The sequence below is a fragment of the Berghia stephanieae genome, chromosome 1, assembly GCF_034508935.2.
Source record: "Berghia stephanieae isolate SIO BIC M18660-M18661 chromosome 1, UCSD_Bste_1.3, whole genome shotgun sequence".
Lineage (NCBI taxonomy): Eukaryota > Metazoa > Mollusca > Gastropoda > Nudibranchia > Aeolidiidae > Berghia > Berghia stephanieae.
Window position 1 is genome coordinate 53210582 of NC_088360.1, and position 20000 is coordinate 53230581.

At 35.5% G+C, this 20000-nt stretch overlaps 2 protein-coding genes across 3 annotated transcripts in view; one reads left to right on the plus strand and one right to left on the minus strand.

Annotated features, from left to right (window-relative positions):
- LOC144977396 (uncharacterized) overlaps positions 1–20000 on the minus strand; it is a 78682-nt gene that overhangs the window by 5742 nt on the left and 52940 nt on the right. For both annotated transcript variants that reach the window (XM_078922568.1, XM_078922578.1), the window contains exons 3-9: positions 18168–18270; positions 15612–15706; positions 13502–13645; positions 11447–11507; positions 10172–10371; positions 3325–3504; positions 1407–1697 (exon numbers count right to left, since the gene is read on the minus strand). In XM_078922568.1, coding sequence (XP_078778694.1) covers positions 1407–1697; positions 3325–3504; positions 10172–10371; positions 11447–11507; positions 13502–13645; positions 15612–15706; positions 18168–18270 — 1074 coding nt within the window. The remainder of the gene's footprint in view (positions 1–1406; positions 1698–3324; positions 3505–10171; positions 10372–11446; positions 11508–13501; positions 13646–15611; positions 15707–18167; positions 18271–20000) is intronic.
- LOC144963473 (uncharacterized) lies at positions 7233–8426 on the plus strand. Its single transcript, XM_078897553.1, has one exon. It carries the CDS (start codon positions 7233–7235, stop codon positions 8424–8426), a length of 1194 nt encoding a protein of 397 aa, XP_078753679.1.

The window sequence follows — 20000 nt, forward strand, 5'->3', positions numbered from 1 at the left end:
AGAAAAAAAAAAGTTTTTGAAAGTTAAGAATGAAAACCAATTCTCTATATTGAAGGCATTTATGCATTTATCCTAACTCTAGTTCTATAAGCTTTGTTTAAAATTCTGTTTTACCCACGGATATTGTAAGGGTCCTAACACAAAAAAGGGGGTCTATCAGGCGACTTGAAATAAAAATTAAGTTATATTCATATTATATAATATATAACTTAAATTTCACTCACACACACACAGACACATACATACACACATATACACACAAACATACACATTATATATATATATATATATATATATATATATATATATATATAATAATAATAATAATAATAATAATAATAATAATAATAATAATAATAATAATAATAATAATAATAATAATAATAATAATAATAATAATAATAATATTATTATTATTATTATTATTATTATTATTATTATTATATCATTATTATTATTATTATTATTATTATTATTATTATTATTGATGGTTGTCCTGTAGTTCTGACAGTGCTCAATAAATTAACAATTCAGAGCATTCATTATAAAGTGAGTAAAATGTGATTCTGTTGAATTTGTTGCTCGGGACATCCATCGTATGAAATTTGTCATATAGCAACTCGACAATATTATACTGATAGTTTTACAAGAATTAAGTAGATTTGTAACCGGGTCATGCATCCACCAATGGTTTCATTTACATGGAAAGATACATTTATAAATGCTAAAGTATATTTTAACTCTGTGAAATATCTAGACTGATAGCCATGAAAAAAACCCAAGAATAATAACACTTCACTCTACATCGAAGTAAGAAAAATATGTTTAAGATGAGTTTCACCAACATTGCTCAATGCATTCCCATTTTTAAAAAAATAGCAACGTATTGCGACTGAGTGACGGTCTTGGCAGCGTGGTCCGCTTTTTCGGTGATGGTAATGCAAATTTATTAGTACCACTGGAATCATCTTTGTTCCGACATAAATGTCGTGGGTTCAAGTCCCACTGTGTGTGTGTGTGTGGGTGACGCGAAGTTGTCATTAGAAAAGCAAAAGCTATTTGCTATAATTTTCTCCCAAACTAGATAAGGGTCATTTTGATCGATCGATATTTGATGGATGATTTTTTTGGCCACAATTTCAAATACGTGTTTTTCCAAAGCACGATAGTATTGGCTTTGAACTCCTTGTAAAGCATTTGGATGATGTTCAATTTATTAAAAACTAAAATTGTGTATATAAACGCTCATGTTTTTTTTTTTGGATGGGGGAGGAGGTAAGAGTTTAGGCAATCAAAGCCTTGTTGTATATTAAACGTCAATGGCCTTTGTTTGAAGTTGGATTCTAGCCATGATTAAATAGAGGTTATAACTTTATCCGACTGACAAGCTGACCTCTATATCTTACCGAGGAATCCAAGAAACATGTAATTGCACCCAAATGCTAGTTTCTCCGAATGCTGTGCGCTGGAATGGCAAGGTGATGTTATGAAAGACGGTAAGGACGATGAAGAAGAAGATGATCTCAATGTAGTTCTAGGCTCAGTGATGATCTTAATGAGAAGGACTGCCATAGACAATAGAAGTTGTATGATGATGACGCTTTCACTCATCGACGCGGATGTAGTTGAGATGAGCATAAGCCAGGAGGATTCCGTGCCAGGTGACAATAACATGGAATGCCAGGTTGAATCAACCCCTGCCAATGAAAACAAACAACAGAACAATAGTTCAGATTAGTGAAATAAATACAAACAGGCAAACATGCACAAACAAAAATATTTTCAAAAATTGACAAAAAACCAAGAACAAAACGAACAAGCAAACAACATGTTTTCTCTAATGAGAAGCAGCATTCGGCTTTTAATAGGGAAGTAGTTATAGAAAGAAATCAACATCTCTTTTTGTACAAACCGTATGGTGATCTGTAATAAAAGATTGAATAAACATTTTTTAAAGAGACAAAACAAAACAAATCAAATAAAATCAAAACAAAAGAAAGAAAATTAAATAAAACGTTTACAGATGTTAACCCTCTTAAAACAGGTAAGCATTCTTTTTCATTGTGTAAATGTTATCAATTTATCTTGTCCCATGGACTTAGTTAATAAATGTATCGAGCGATCAAATCTTCGTTGGTGTTTGTCTCAACTTTATAAAGTTATATTCGAAATGAAATTAAAACTCAAATAAAACTAAAGCGATTGTAGAGTGCGATACCCGTGCTCAAAGTGATATCCAAGGTGTTTATAGCCAACAGCAACACTTATTATGTGGGACGAGACGTTACGCCTCTAGGCAAAATTATATATATATATTTTTTCCGACAGAAGTAACGCTGTTAATGGTCAGGTCCTCATTTTACACATAAGTACGGCGAGAGAACATGAGTGAAGAGCCTTTTTCCGAGGACTCAACGATGCGCCGCTTAAAGTAAGACTCAATCCCTGGACCTTTCGACCCGAAGGCGAGAGTCATATCACAAGACCATCCGCACAATTGACCGCTATCTAAAAGTATCTGAAAAGGAAACACAAACCTAATGCATTGTGTGACCGTGTCAGAAATAAGAGGCGAATTGATTGAAATTAACGAAATAAAATGAATGAACCAACAATGTTTTGTTTTTGTTTTAAAGGGTTTATTGGCGCTCGCAACACATTAAGGTCATATCAGCGCCAGTAAAAAGGGAAAACATGGGATAGTTAAAAGTTCTAGAATTACAATTAAAGCACCCATGAAAAGGTAAGACAAAGGGTAATTGATTCAAATAGGAAACATGTAGATTCCAAGAGAACACTATCAAAGTACTTAGTTTGAGATCACCTAAATGTCTCTCTCAGACACCAGCACAAGATCCAACTAAGATCTAACATACACTCAAATATTCACATATCATATGTTAAAAATAAAAAAAATAATAACAATACATAACAGAGAGATGATTTTCAAGGAAAACAATATCATCTCCCAAAATCATAACTGTACATTCGACGATTTTCCACCCAGCCAAGGACTCCGGCCAGGGTCAGGAAAAAACTAAGTAATTTCATTCCAAGACAAAGACAGAAAGCCATTTGGAAAACAGATAAGGAGGAATAGAATAATAACCAAAAAAAAAAAATACACAATACAAAAATTCAAAATCACATCATCGCACACATACTCGCACACACACACACACACACACACACACACACACACACACACACACACACACACACACAAACACACACACATATATATATATATATATATATATATATATATATATATATATATATATATAATACACATAATAATGTAAAGACTACTATACCACTCACCGGCACCCCAAAACAACCACACAATGACTGATATGATAGAGACGAGCCATCCATCTTGAATGGTCATCGATCTCAATCGTCTTTTGATACAGGGGCAAACCGAGTCATAACAACATTTCTCAGGAATCAACATGTTTGATTCCAGGTCGCCTCGGGTGCTGCCATGACAAGGGAAACGATCTGGTCATGAATTAGATATAAAGAAATAAATAAAATAAAATAAAACAAAATTCCCGTTATTCATCCCCAAGGTGAAATTTGTCTTTAGGGTCTATTCTAAGGGAAAACTGGAATAACCCAGGCGTTAGCCGCAGTGCCGCGCCACGAGCTAAGGCGAGATGACTTGTTCTCGGCCACGCAGCGCAGCGAGTAGTCTAACTCGGTACCTTCGGGTAAGAATCAAAGACTGTACCGCTGAGCCACGCTGCTCCGAATTGATGCTATGCGCTTAGGTAAAATGCTCATAACATCCTCCAGACAGCCCATAAACACACAAAACTATGTGTAATCTCAAACTTTTATAGTATGATCGATACAATTTAGTAAGAACTACTCATAAAATGACTGGCCAAAAACAACAACAAAGAGCTGAATAACGTCAAAGTCGTACCTTCTATTGATGCTGTGCATTTAGCTAAAGTACTCACATCATCCGCCAGTCGGATATTACGCACCAATACAAAACTATGTGTAACCTTAAACTTTTTGATTGATACAACGTAGTGAGAAGTAATCGCTAAAATGGCTGTCCATAAACAATAACAATGAACTGAGGGGTATCAAGTTTTCGTTCCTTCAAATGACCGAAGTTGGTGACATTCCGTTTCATTCATTCTTTACTAGTCATTATATGGTTTAATACAGTCTGGGGATTTTATTTCTTCAAAAAGCAAAAGGCATGGCCTCACCAGTCTACAAATCAAGGGCGACAACTACATTTTTATGACGAGGCTAACCAAATGTTTTTGTAACTTCCCCTTCTAAGTAAAATATTCTCAAACCTGAAGATAGGTCGGGGGGGGGGGGGGGGGGGGGGGGGGGGGGGGGGGGGGGGGGGGGGGGGGATCACAAGATAAATATCATAGGGTATAATAATATAGAATTTTTGAACTTAGTTTTCAGCATCGAGTTCTTGACAATAGAACTACTTTAGGAGTGCGATTATCGAGAACGAGTGCGGAAACCAATACAAGTTAAAAAATTATATCATTATTACACATCCCATTAAAAAGTAACAGTCAGCAAAGATTAGTGTAATTGTTAAGAGAAAATGCTATTTATAGACAAACCATTTGATTATTCGATTGAATCCTTGCGCGATTGAACTTGTATTGTGTTGGGTCACCATAACTTGTTACTCCACTCAATTAAATAATATAAACAAAGGGGAGTAATACGCAAGAATGTGAGGATTTTTTGTTGTTGATACTTTAAATTAAACTAAATTATACGAATCTCGACTATTTAAGAAATTATATTTACAATTCTAAAAGTTCATATTTATTGACTATAGGACCGATTTTATAGACAATTGTACAACTGGGTTGACATAGTTCAGTTTAAAAAAAACAAACAATATTGATCATTTCGTAACCTTGGAGATAGTCCTTCCAAGGTCTATAGTAATTAATCATCGATTATTTCCCTTAGTATGTCATCTGCAATGTGTCGCAACACCCCCACAAAAAGTAGCACTTACCTTCGTTGCTACGGTGCCAATATACAAGCGTGCATTTATGAGCAAATAAAGGAACCTAACAACCGCTCTTTATCATTACTGAAAGCGGTGTAGTAATATAGGATTCTTTCACAGGGTTGGATTTATAAAATGAGGTTATTTTATCGCGCCAAATAACTCAGGAGCTTCCAAGTGATGTTAGATATTTCATAATGAAGGTTGATGTTTATCTATTGCCGATAATTCTATTATTCTCTCTCTCTCTCTCTCTCTCTCTCTCTCTCTCTCTCTCTCTCTCTCTCTGTGTGTGTATGTGTGTGTGTGTGTGTGTGTGTGTGTGTGTGGCTGAGTGGGGGGGGGGGGGGGGTCACCAGCAGAAGACTTTTCAGATAGAATAAGTAATTGGTGGTGAATTTCATGGTTCTGGCAGTGGTATCTTCGATTCGCCATTGTTTTTTTTTTCTTCTGACTTTCACTTTGACCCAAATTTATAAAACTCCTTAAAAGGTTATTTTAAAGGAACTGTTATTCAGTCCACCAGTGGCTGAAAACACAGCTGTGTATTCAGTCCACCGGAAATAAACAATATTTAAAAAGGACCAATTATCGTCTATATGTACCTTAATCGATAGTGACAACTTTGATACTGAGCCTATTATAGGCATCATCAGAAATAGACAGGCATAAAATTTATAGAAATTCAACGGCTGAATAATATCATTTACAGTGTTTTATTTACTCTCAGGAAATCTTGATTGAGAGTTGTTCGAAACCGGGTGCATGAAATAGATCTCCATTCTCGAAACCGATTTATCGAACATTGACGAGATTCTTACCGTGGCTGCGAGATAGCCATTGGCCTGGCCAATTTGGCCAAAATTGACCACACAGAGAATAATGTTTCTACAATTAATTTAAAATTAACATTTACATCTATTTTTAATTTTTCCTAGTCCTTTAGAATTTTTTTTGTGATTATCAAAACCGATCAATTTTCCAAGGAGATCAGAGTATTAGTATTGCTTGCCCAAGTAAGGTTCTATTTGGTCACTTTTCACATCGATCACTGGTCTCGAGTACGGCTGTGCTTCGAGGCCTTCCCTCTCTCTTTCCCCCCCCCCCCCCCCCCCCCCCCCCCCCCCCCCCCCCCCTGGCAGTCTTGACTTTGTCTTCTTCCAAGATCCTTTTCTTTCAAAATCATCCCTTGCCCTTTGAATTGTAGGGCTGGTCTATTGTTCATCGTCTATCATGTCTTCTAAAACTGTAATTTTTTTGACTGGCATCCCATTTTTTCCTTTCTACTAGCCCTAAAATGACCTCAATGTTTTATAAGCGCCATTAAACCTTTAAAAACAAAAGAGTCCTTAAAAGAATGTAGAGTCATAATAGAAAATAAAAGTCGAGTACAAGTAGCTACAAAGCAGTCCTTCTCTCTCTCTCTCTCTCTCTCTCTCTCTCTCTCTCCCTCTCTCTCTCTCTCTCTCTCTCTCTCTCTCTCTCTCTTTCTCTATCTATCTATCTATCTATCTATCTATCTATCTATACTCTATCTCCAATCTCTCCCTGCCCCACCCCCTTTTTCTCTCTGACGCTCCCTTAAGGGGAGGGGCGACACCTGAAAAATCGATTTTTGGGTCAAAATATAAAATTTCAGTTTTTTGTTTATTATGAAAGAACAATCATTTTTTTACATATTTTCAGCACTGAGAGGGTGATTTGGATAATAAAAAGTTTGTAAATCGTCTTTTATAAACATGGAGTCGATATGAAAATATCAAACTTTTCAATTTTTTGTGAAAATTCAACTGAAAATAATAGGACTGAAAAGCATTATAATGTATATCGATGTTGTAAATTTTGATATCGATAGTTTGGTCTACTCTTTGTCTTTCTCGTTGACACGGTTTCAGTCTCATGTGGGCAGGGGAGGGGTTTAGAAACTTAGTCGTGAACGAAAATTGTGTGTCAAACAGCTGACAAGAGGTCAAGTTGTCAGGTAAATACAACGTGATCACGAATGGTACGATCTGATTGGCTGACCTTGTTCTCGACCTCAGACTCCCAGCAAGGGATTGGATGTCGAGTCAGGGTGAAAGTTCGCGGCTCTTTACTACGATTTTTACTACGATCTGTTTACATTTCGGTTGATCAATTGTTTTATCAAATTTTGACACGAAATCTCATTAATTATCTTTAAATATTTCTAATTTTTTACTGGATTATTATAAATATGCCTAAAGTGACCAAAAAATCCAAACGTAGGCAACAGTTATTTGCTGCAAGAATCAATAAAGCAAGAAAAGAAGACGAGGTAATGAGCTTGCATTGCCACGTATGTGCACAGACAGGGGAATGGATCAAACGTGAGAACCCGCAGCATTATGATAGGTGGCTTACAGAGCACAAAGAAAGTGGAGAATGCTCAATAAACTTCAGCGGAAGCTCTGGTATGATGGAAATGACAGCAGCTGAAGTTCTTTGGAACCGGTCAGTTGAGAAACACAATTTTCTCTACACCACAATGATCAGTGATGGTGATTCTAAGACGTACAATAATTTGAAGGCATTACGGCCTTATGGGCCTGGTATTGAGATCGTGAAGGAGGAATGTATCAATCATGTTTCAAAGCGTATGGGCACTGCGCTTCGTAATCTAGTTGATGATTGTAGAAAAAAAGGAATTACCTTGGGTGGCAAAGGTCACGGGCGCCTCACTGCTGAGACCATGAGAAAGCTTCAAAAGTATTATGATAAAGCGATTCGAAGCAATGCCACAGTGGAGGAAATGAGACGCGCTATTCTTGCTAGCCTTTATCACGGTTATTCTGCCGATGACTTTCCTCAACATATGTTTTGTCCTCCTGAACCGGACTCCTGGTGCTTTTATAAAAAAGATGTCGCTGCCCATATGTATACTGGTGGACACAAGCAGCGTGTACATACACCTTTGAATTTTGATTTACTCCATGAGCACTTGAAGCCTGTCTATGAAAGGTTGTCTTCGGATGCTTTGTTGAAGCGTTGTGAGATGAAGGCAACACAAAATCCAAACGAAAGCTTTCATAATTCTGTTTGGGCAAGATACCATAAAACATACTTCCATTCCCTGAAAAAAGTTGAGTTTGGTGTCATAAGTGCAGCTGCAGAGTATAATTTTGGTCCAGCAGGAATAACATCCCTGAAAGTTTCTTTGGGCATAGGTGGACTGGGAGAACACTCCCAGAGGTTGAGTCAGCAAGCAGAGTCAAAAAGACTTGACCAAAGCATACGGTCTACTCAACATAATGAGAAAGAAAGACGTAAAATAAAAGCCCAGGCCCGTGAAAAAGCCCAGATGGAGGCAGAAAAAGAACACGGGGGACCCTCATACGGTGCTGGTATGTTTTGGGGTGGTTGTACTCTTTTGTTTTATTGTTTTCATTAATCATTATGTTTGATCTCGTTTTTCTCAAAATGCCATCTTTTAACACTCTTTTTTATCTTATTTTGTCATTTATCAATCAATTTGTTTATAACTTTGCATGTCTAGAGTTCTAGTGATTATCTAAAATCATACAGAAGGAATTTTGAATATCTTTATTATTTTATGAAAAATTGACATTTTTATGTCAAAAAACATGATTTTTTTGCGTACGAAAAATGTTTATTTTTAAAAATTTATAAATAAAAATGTATTTGAAATATTTCAAAAACGCTCTGTAATTTTTTTTGTATTGTACAAATAAACCACCATGCAACATTTCAAAACAATTTCATGGAAACTTTTTGAGAAAGTAACTTTTAAAAATAGCACTCAGAGAGGACAAAAATCCAAGATGGCGGCCGTCACCATGGCAACCGGACACGCCCACCGAAATAAATCACATGGTTCGAATCCATTGGTCATAGGCAATGTCCCAATATAAAAATATATTGGATCTAATTATTATTCTTGAAAATAGTTTCAGGTGTCGCCCCTCCCCTTAAACACATTCAAGACCCTATAACTATAAAGATGTTCGTTATTTTTCTTTTATCTTTTATTATTTTGGTTGGTTTTTGTTTTGTTTGTTCGTTTTTGTTTCGCTCTTCTCCGGATTCATATTGTTACGTACAAGGCAATACATTTTGACACCTCACTGTGTTCAAAATTAAAATAATAATCTTAAAAGTGAGTGAAAATAAATCATTTTTTTTTACAAAATTAAAAGTCGATCAAACTTCTCGAGTCACCAGGAATGGCGTCAACGTGTTGAACTTGAAAATTAAGAATTTTTTGCCAAGGGAGTACACAGGCGTGCCCGAGGTCAGTGATCGATGTGAAAAGTGACCAAATAGAACTTTACTTGGGCACATAATACTAAAACTATGATCTCCTTGGAAAACTCATCAGTTTTGGTAATCATAAAAATTATAACGGACTAGGAAACATTAAAAATAGATATAAATGTCAATTTTAGATTACTTATAGAAATATCATTCTATGTGTGGTCAATTTTTGCCAAATTGGCCAGATCAATGGCTATCTGGCAACCATGGTATCGAGAATTGAGATCTATTTCAGGCTCCCGATTTCGAACAACTCTCACTCACGACTTTCCGAGAGTAAATATAACGCTGTAGATGATATTATTAAGCCGTCAAATTGCCATAAATGTTATGCCTATCCACTTTTGATGATGACTACCTTACAATAGGCTCAGTATCAATGTCGTCATTATCGATAATTGGTCCGTTTTAAATATTTTTATTTCCGGTGGACTGAATACACAGCTGTGTTTTCAGTCCACGGGTGGACTGAAAACACAGTTCCTGTTTTAAATGACCAATCAGCTGTTTTTTCAAAGTCAATAAATTAAGGGAAAATATTCTGCAATCGTTGAATAAATATTTTATAGTACGGTATATTCAACGATTGCATGTTAACTAAGAAATGATAGGGTTTTCCAAGAATGGACATACAGATAGGTATAAACAGGGAGAGAAAACAAGAGAAAGAGAGAGAATGAGAAAGACAAAGAGAGAGAGAGAGAGAGAGAGAGAGAGAGAGAGAGAGAGAGAGAGAGAGAGAGAGAGAGAGAGAGAGAGAGAGTGAGAGAGAGAGAGAGACCACTTTCGATGTAAATGAGGGGTAGTGGGTTTCCAGTGGAGATGTGATTTAAAACGACCATGGTTGTGAGAGTTCCTTACTATTTTGATTGGTCCGTCGTTTCGTTTGGAACCAAAGTCTTGTCAGGAAGGGTACAATGGATGTAATACAGGCTGCGGGACTCAGGATGACGAATGTCCTGTTCCCAAGGGCCGCCAAAAGGTTATTGACAGCAGAATGGACCGTGACCGTGATAAAAGCCACTGCCACCAATATCCATACAGCAGCCTTTTTACTGCGTCTGTCGAGTGAAAGTAAAAAGAAGGTTAAAACTCTTATGATTAGCTTTTTTGTGCGGCATTGTTGTCTTGTATGACACGCGGCTTCGGGCCGGTAGGTTCATGGCTCGAGTCCCGCTCTGGCCGATAGGAAGGTTGAATCTTTGGATTAAACTTTCCTATCATTCATATTCGCTCACCGCACTCAGATGTAAAATGAATACATGGCGGTTGCCTCTGTTGACAAATATTGTAATAGCGCCTTACAGGCATCATAATCTAATATACTATATAAAAGCTCAAGTTTTTTCCCCATGATGTTTGATATGGCTTCAAACCATCAAGTTTTCATAACTTATTTCCTTGCATTATTCATTCATTTAGAAAACTATAAGAAATGCCCTGAAGTAAATTGTAATTTTACGGAGTAAGTCATGGGGTCAATTAATGTTAAGAGGGAAAACTCAATAATTGAAAGCAAATATTTCCTAAATGGGATTTTTGCGCTTTATGGAGATTACTTTCAGACTCTTTTCTACCCCAACTTACTTACATACTTATTCCAGTGTCATCTCATCGGATGCCCACTTGACTCGCCATTCTGCCAAGTATCGTACCAGTCTGTTGCAATTTTCAATTGCCATACCAGTTTATCTCTTGATGTCTTCTACCCATGATCTTGGGCGGCTACCTCTTGGCCTCTTGTCCTCAACTTTTCCTCCGGCAATGATTTTACACATGGTGTTACGCCGTTTAGTGTGATCAAAGTATTTCAATGTCCTGGTCTTTAATGTTTTCAATGATTCCGAGCGCAGGTTGAGAATATTGCAAATTGCCTCACTGGTCTTTTTTTCTTTCCAACATATTTTACCCATGCGTCTAAAACCCCATATTTCAAATTCATCTATTCGCCTTTCCAGGTCTGTATTTAGTTAAGCAGTACATAACATTTCAACATTCTGATCCTTGTTCACATTTGCCTGTTGTTTGAAGTAATGGTGATTTTGTTCATGCATTTTGAAAAGAAATTTGCTGAAAAAGGAATTTATAACCGGAAGCGAGAAAATGAGACTCCACGTTATATGAATAAATACTCACTGAACAAAATAAGGAGCCAAAGATATGCTGGTACTTGTTATAGATAGAGTAACCCCAGTACCTGTTGAGATAAAGGATTTCATATTAAAATGTTATTATCACCTCAAACAGTATTATGTCAGCGTTGTAAAGTTGCTGAAAAATGAATTGATAGCTAGAAATATTACACCAAATATAAGTTTATATGCTTTATTGAATGTCTTTTCTCATTAAGCCCCCCCCCCCCCCCACACACACACTCCTAAAATTTCATACATTTGATCATTCTAAACCCACTTTCCAACAACAGGTGCATCGCGACAGCATCTTCAGGTACTACAAGTTTAACCCCACAGAGTTTTTCCTTGACACATGGAACAAAAAGATGTCACAGGGGGCCAGGTCGGGAGAATATGGAGGGTGGGTTAGAATTTGAACGTTGTTTTCAATGAAGAAATGCACTGTTGCAATGGATGTGTGAGCATTAGGGTTGTCATTGTGTCATAGCAATCCCCTTGTGCCTGTCTTTGGACACCGTTTTCTCTACTTCTCTAAAACTGTCGTTATTCAGTGGTTAATATTCCAATCTGAGGTGATTGTACATCTGTCTTGGCGATGCACTGTGGCGATGTAACCCTTTAAATTGAAAAAGCTAGCCATCATTTGCTTTCCAACGTTGCGAGATCGTTTTAATTTCAGGGGTAGAGTCTCACCGGGAAAGAGAGACACTCTATACTGGCGCTGTGTTTCAGGGTCCTACATATAAATCCATATTTTATGACCAGTCACGATGTTTTCCACAATTCTAGATTGACCTTCATCTGACCTTTGACGCGTTGTGGTGCTAAATGGAACATGTTGGTTTTGTTCATCGGTGTGTTGGTGAGACACCCATCGAGTAGACACCTTGTGAACATTAAGGCATGCGTGCAGTGTCTTCCAGACACAAGGTGATGAAACGCCTAAGGAATGCTCTATCTCAGTATATGTAATACGCGCATCATTTTCAATCATAGCCATTGTGGCAGACATTGACTTTTCCATTATTGCACATGCAGGTCGACCTTCACGGTCATCATTTTTGAGGGATTGCCTCCTCTTTTAAGTTCACCAAACCAAAAATAAATTTAAGATTTTGATGGAACAGATTTCAAAAAATAGATTGTGCAAAGTTTCATAACAAGGTGATAAATGTAACCCTTTCAAAAAGTCGTAATAAATCATGCCTACAAATTACGCATATTGAGCACCAATGTTGTTGATGCAATTTATGCGATATGACGTCACATATCAGTTTATTGTGCTCATAATTCGGACCATAAATGAATAAAAAAATTGAGGGAATTTCCTATTAATGATGCTTTATGGTTTGCAAAAAGAATTATAGATCTATATTTACAGTTTATACCCGAACCCGGAAACTTATCTAGTGATCCTTGTAGTAGTAGTAGTAGTAGTAGTAGTAGTAGTAGTAGTAGTAGTAGTAGTAGTAGTAGTAGTAGTAGTAGTAGTAGTAGTAGTAGTAGTAGTAGTAGGAGAAGTAGTAGTAGTAGTAGTAGTAGTAGTAGTAGTAGTAGTAGTAGTAGTAGTAGTAGTAGTAGTAGTAGTAGTAGTAATAGTAGGAGTAGTAGTAGTAGTAGTTGTTGTGGAAAGTACTTTCCTCTATATCCACGAGAGGACCTAATTACCAATAACTGCTGGGTAGATTGAGGGGTCAGAAAGAATATATGCTGCACCATACAGATGAGCCTTCTACCGATTGAGCTATCTGGGTTCCAAATATATTTTAAAAACATGAATGTAATCTATTGTCAATGCTCAACCCAAATGTAACCTTTGATACTCAGCTAAAGGTCTTTTACTTGAGATATTAAACGTTTCCTAAACCTCATTGTTAGCCATTTAACTGTCGTACTCTTGACGACACAGATTTGGCTTGAAAACTGGTCCTTCAAATACCGATCGATTTAAACCTGGGAGCTCGGTGATGAACTTTTAAATTAATGTCTTTCCAGGGGACGACAGTGAATTGATTAAAGGTTTAAAGATGTAATTTTCATACAGCTATCAGCTTACCTACTACAATCCCAAAGATAAAGATTTGTTGATGTCCAGTGGAGAAGGCAGTCCACAGACAACCGGCGGTCGTGATGAGGCCTCCAACCAACAGTGAATGGCTGGGGTCAGGTAATACTTTACACAGCGCGACCATGGTGGGCGCTGAGAGAAGAAAATGTATACATGCAATTGTTGTATTCATAAACATCATCTCTCACCCTTCATCCGTCTTTCGTTCCTTTCTTCCCACATTCCTCCTCCTCCTCATCCTTCTTCTCCTATTATTATTATTATTATTATATATTATTATTATTATTATTATTATTATTATTATTATTATTATTATTATTATTTATTATTATTATTATTATTATTATTATTATTATTATTATTTATTATTATTATTATTATTATTATTATTATTATTATTATTATTATTATTATTATTATTATTATTATTATTATTATATATTATTATTATTATTATTATATTATTATTATTATTATTATTATTATTATTATTATTATTATTATTATTATTGTTATTATTATTATTTTATTATTATTATTAGTGGTAGTAGTAGTAGTAGTAGTAGTAGTAGTAGTAGTAGTAGTAGTAGTAGTAGTAGTAGTAGTAGTATTAGTAGTCTTAGTAGTAGTAGTAGTAGTAGTAGTATTAGTAGTAGTAGTAGTAGTAGTAGTAGTAGTAGTAGTAGTAGTAGTAGTAGTAGTAGTAGTAGTAGTAGTGGTGGTGGTGGTGGTGATGGCGGGCGGTGGTAGAAGTGGGAGTAGTAGTTGTTGTTGTAGTAATAGTAGAAGCAGCAGAGGCCGCAGTACTAGTAGCAATATTAGAAGTAGTATTAATGGTAGTTGTAGTGGTAGTAGTAGTAGTAGTAGTAGTAGTAGTAGTAGTAGTAGTAGTAGTAGTAGTAGTAGTAGTAGTAGTAGTAGTAGTAGTAGTAGTAGTAGTAGTAGAAATAGTAATAGTAGTAGTAGAATTAGTTGTTGTTGTTGTAATAGTAGTAGTAGTATGATGATGATGATGATGATGATGATGATGATAATCATTATTATTATTATTATTATTATTATTATTATTATTATTATTATTATTATTATTATTATTATTATTATTATTATTATTATCATTTTTATTATTATTATTATTGTTATTGTTAATTATTATTATTATTATTATTATTATTATTATTATTATTATTATTATTATTATTATTATTATTATTATTATTATTATTATTTATTTTTTTTTCTTCTTATCATCATCATTATTATTATTATTATTATTATTATTATTATTATTATTATTATTATTATTATTATTATTATTATTATTATTATTATTAGCAGCAGCAGTGTAGTAGTGGTAGTACTGTCATTTATCTAATCAGCGTAATAAACCTTTTTGGTACGAGTACTATAGAATTTATACTTGGACAATATCTAAAATCTGAGTAAATTAGTTTTTTAAATTAAATATCTGACAAGTTAACGTCAACAATCAAATTCAAGACAAAGAAGATCAATCTAGATTGCCACAAATTGTGAAACGTAATGGCATTTTGAAAAAGAAATGTGATAGGGCTATTAAGTGTAAACATAACTCATAAAGAAATTGATTTGAAAAGATAGAACAACGCAACACGAAAAAGACTGGAAAAATGAAATACTCGTACATACTAAAAACAAGAAAAATGAGAACGAAACACTAAACGTCTCTCGGAAATTTTAATGGAAAAAACATTAATGGACTAGGTTTTTGAGGAATAATAAATAATTCCATTCTTTCTCCTTTTAATGCGCTGTCCTATACTAATAACTAATGGCCATTTACATACTAATAACTAACTCCAGGCATACGTGGATATAATTGCAGGTCTCATAACCCGACGCTGTTATGGCCTTGGTTTAACAATGTTATGATGGACAATATTATGATTTGGTTTGACAAATATTTCCATTACAACAATGAGTCCATAACGATCCGGATTAAAAGACCTGGAAATAAGTACGCGACATCTAAGCGCACAATTTCTATTATTGCAAGTTAACTTTGTTAACAAATGTTCGTAAAAAGTGTATTAGAAGTTTTAGAACAAATTTAACTTACCGAAGACGACCGAGGACGCGAAGAAGGTCCAGTATGGTAAAGGAAACTGTGATTCATACATCTCTTGGCCAATAAATCCACACAAAGCTGCAACACTGGGAAAAGAGATAGTAAAACAAACCTCTCAAACACTTTCATAACTATTGATGTTAACGTCACTGGTCTTAGGCTGTTTAAACAATTAATATTCTTTTTCTTCGGATCAGGGATAATTTCAGAGGTCTTCCAAAAATCAGGTATTGCATTAAGAGAGAGAGAGAGAGAGAGAGAGAGAGAGAGAGAGAGAGAGAGAGAGAGAGAGAGAGAGAGAGAGAGAGAGAGATGTTAAAGTATAGATAGTTCGAAGAAGACGTCACTCAGGCCTTTGTTATTGTTTTTGCCATCCGCGTTTGTGAGTTGTTCTCACTAAACTGTATAAACCAGACTATAAAAGTTCATGGTTACACAGAGTTTGTGTGTTGGTCCGTTATACTTCCGGATGGCAATGTTGTGAACTCCTTGGCCAAGCGCATTCTATCTATAAAAGTTCATGGTTGCACAGAGTTTGTGTGTTGGTCCGTTATACTTCCGGATGGCAATGTTGTGAACTCCTTGGCGAAGCGCATCCTAACTTTATGTAAAAACATAAGCCAGTTGGTTACAACAAGTTTTTAAAATGTTACCACTACGCTTATCTGGCCCACACGATTTGTTGACAGTTAATTTCATAAAAGAAACAGTGACTTCATGTTCATGGATTGTAAACAAATCATACGGGTTACTCGTAATACATTTCTTAACTTATCGTTTCTCCTTTGCTTATTAAACTATATGTTGGATTTCTTTCTCTCCTTGATACAACCATGCATTCTGTCTTTTTTACATTGAAATGTAAACCCATACGTTCACTCTCTGTAACTGCTATCAAGGAGTAATTGTTAATTTTCTTTTGAGTTTGAGATTAGTGCTGTGTCATCTGTATACCTTATAATATTGTTGATATTCTCACCATTGATCTTAATGCCTGTGATCTTAATGCTTGGACTATATCCTAAAGTTCTAATAATTGTTTCGCTGTTGATATTAAAAAGGTTTGGTGAGAAAACACATCCTTGTCTAACACTTCTTTTAATTTGTTTATATTCACTGAATTCTCCTTCAATCCTGACGGATTCACACGATACCCAATGTTTATTATTTGAGTAGCAAGTCACTGCGTTACGTTGAATAAACAAATCTTCACAAACTTTTATATGGTGTTACATTGTCAGTGAGTTCATTTATGTCATCAGCATTGTTTAAAAACACATCCCTGTCCGTTGTCTCAAAATAGAATTGAAGTTCAGCTAACGAGTCGTCTGACCAGATGTTCATTGACCGTGTTGTTGATTCTGTCGTCTTTTACTTCGGTTTGTATTTTGGATTTAGTAGTATATTGTTGTGGTCCGAGTCTCCCAGTGGAGGTAGTCGGGTACTTTTATAGCCGATTTTGACATTTCCATAACATATGTCAAGAATGTTGTTACCCATTGTTGGCACTGACATATAATTTGTGATATTTAGGATAGACTGTGCTTACATTACATTGATTAAAATCACTCGTTAGAATGCGTATGGGGTCTGGGTGTGTAGTCTCTTTATTATGTATACTGTTCTAAATAATTTCTTTTGAATTCACAAAGTTGACACTGGGTGGAATGTACACAACGTTGGAAATGACGCTCGTAAATTCCCTTGGCTAATAATAGGGTCGTGCAGTGAGAGATACATGTTCAACATCTGACGTGCACAGTGTTTCTTTTACATGAATATCGTTTTCGTGTGTCCATTTATTGTTTTAGTATAAACAAACACCGCCTCCTCTCTCCTTACCATAATTTTATGTCCTGTCAGCTTGATTCAAATTGAATCCATAAACCTTGACATGAGCGTCATTACTGTTCTTATTTAATCAGTTTTCCGAAAGACATAACACAGAGCTTTCTCGATATTCATACAAGTGCTTTGTGCTGGCCTGTAGTTCATCATTTTTGTAACATAGGGATCTCATATTTGCCAAAACAATAATATAGGGAGGAAGGGTCTTCTTGGTCCTCTGTTTCTTATCCTAGCTCTTACACCTCCACGGTTTTCCTCTTTTCCGTTTATTTCTTTGACTATGGACATATGGTGGAGCAACATGGAAAGGGTTGCAGATCGTTTGTTGTCACAGGGGAAGAGGACGTAATGGCGGTGAATTGTTGTTGTCAACATTGGCAGAAAAGGTTTTTACACATAAACAGTTGTGCTGTAGAAAGAGAAATGATCCTGGGTTCAAACTTAAGGAAGGCAAAACTCACTGGTACTCCTCAATGTCTACCATTTGTGTTGAGAGAATTAGGTAAGTAAAAATGAAATCACTGCTTAAAGGATGATAATTTCCAATTTAAAGTTTCTAATCCAAAGTCGAATTAAAAGAAGGCTCCAGAGTTTGAAAAAAGATTGCTGTAAGATAAATCCTTGATGATGATGATGATGATGATGATGATGATGATGATGATGATGATGATGTTGATGATGATCATGATAACCACTTACCTGGCGATAATACCAACGTTAGCAAGCAATGGTAGGACGTAGAGATGCCTGAGTGTGTTTTTATCACATTCATTACAGACTTGAACTTCAGATAGGAAATGGGCTGTGAGGAAATTAATATGCTTAATTTAGCACAGATTATAGTAGATATTGCGCCATTGTTGTTCATAGAAATCCTTAAAGGTAATTTTGGTAGTCAAAAGACTAACAGACAGATAGATAGGACCTCGGTAAGCATTGTCAAAAGTTCTTGCCTTTATTGATAGCGAGGGTAAATCGTGGCTTCTTCCAAGGATCCATTAATTAGAGAAGTGAGAGGGTACGTGTGTGTGTATGTTTATGTGTGTGTGTGTGTGAGTGTGTGTGTGTGTGTGAGAGAGAGAACATGTGTGTGTGTGTGTATGTGTGTGTGAGAGTGTGTGCAAACGAGTGTACGTTTGGTTTACCTTGGAGGGGTGGGGGTGTTATTGTTTTGTGTTTGAGTGTTTCATGAAGTTTTAATGTTAATATTGATTGTGAATAATAAAGTGAGAAAGAAGATAATGTTTGTCCTGCACGAATTTGTGTGAAAGGGAATTATGAGCATGGAATAGATATTTGATTTTAAAAAAACAACAAGATAATGCAGTTTGGTGAAGGTTATCAACTAGTAGTTCCACTTTAAACAACATTAAGAATTCAGGTAAGCTGAGTCATTCAAAGTTAAGATGAATGTATATGTATATATATATATATATATTATATATATATATATATATATTATATATATATATATATATATATTAAAATGAGCTTTTATATAGAGCAATATCCGTTATAGGTGCTCAAAGCGCTTTACATGACGATGTTACAATTTTTTCGGACAGAGACAGCGATGTTGACGGCCAGGAACTCATTTTACATCTGAGAGAATGCGAGTAAAGAGCCTTCTCCAAGAACTCAACTATGCGCCGAGCGAGGCTCAAACCCAGGACCTTCCAATCCGAAAGCGAGTGTCATACCACTAGACCACATAGCCGGACAAACCATCCTTTCTTTAAAAATATAGCATTGTGGAGAACATTGTGCTTATTTGAGTCAATAAAAAAATTGATACGGCGCACAACTCTACTGAAAGATTTGAAAATTAGAAATGTATTTTTTACAGATAGATAAACAGATAACTTGATTTCCTTTTATAATTTAAAGTCAGTTTGAAAGTTCGTTGAGTCAAAACAGATAATATCATAAAATATGTACCGACGACACTTCGCTCCCAAAATCAACTAATTTTGACTCTGTAAAAAGTTGTCAATTTGCGTCATCTATTTATGACATCAAGTATTATTATTACTTCCGTTGTATTGTTGATTTAGCGGTGATCAGTTTTGTTATGATATGTTTGTGTGTGTGTGTGTGTGTGTGTGTGTGTGTGTTTGTGTGTGTGTTGTGTGTGGTGTATACATGTGTGTGTGTGTGTGTTGGCATTTTTCAGCAAATCGTGGCATTCATAGTGATATTATTCACTTGATCACATGAAGGTATTTCAGTCGCCATTTTGATTCTTTTTTTTTACTATTAGGGTTAGCTCGAGAGGTTAGTCATAAGTGTTATTAAAGGTGCTAGGGTGTTTGTTTTCCCATAAGTTAAGTAAAGGGGAGACATTCCGAAAGCTCCTACATCCCCAGTATTCTTTAAATTTGTATTTTCACCGTTGATATTTTGTCAGGCATTTATTTATTCAGTTTGTCATATAGAAGTATTTTAAAAACTCTAGAACGAACCTTGATAGATTTGTGAAAGTTTAAAATTTCTTAATTTGACCATTGTTTTGATTTTCGGCCACCATTGTGA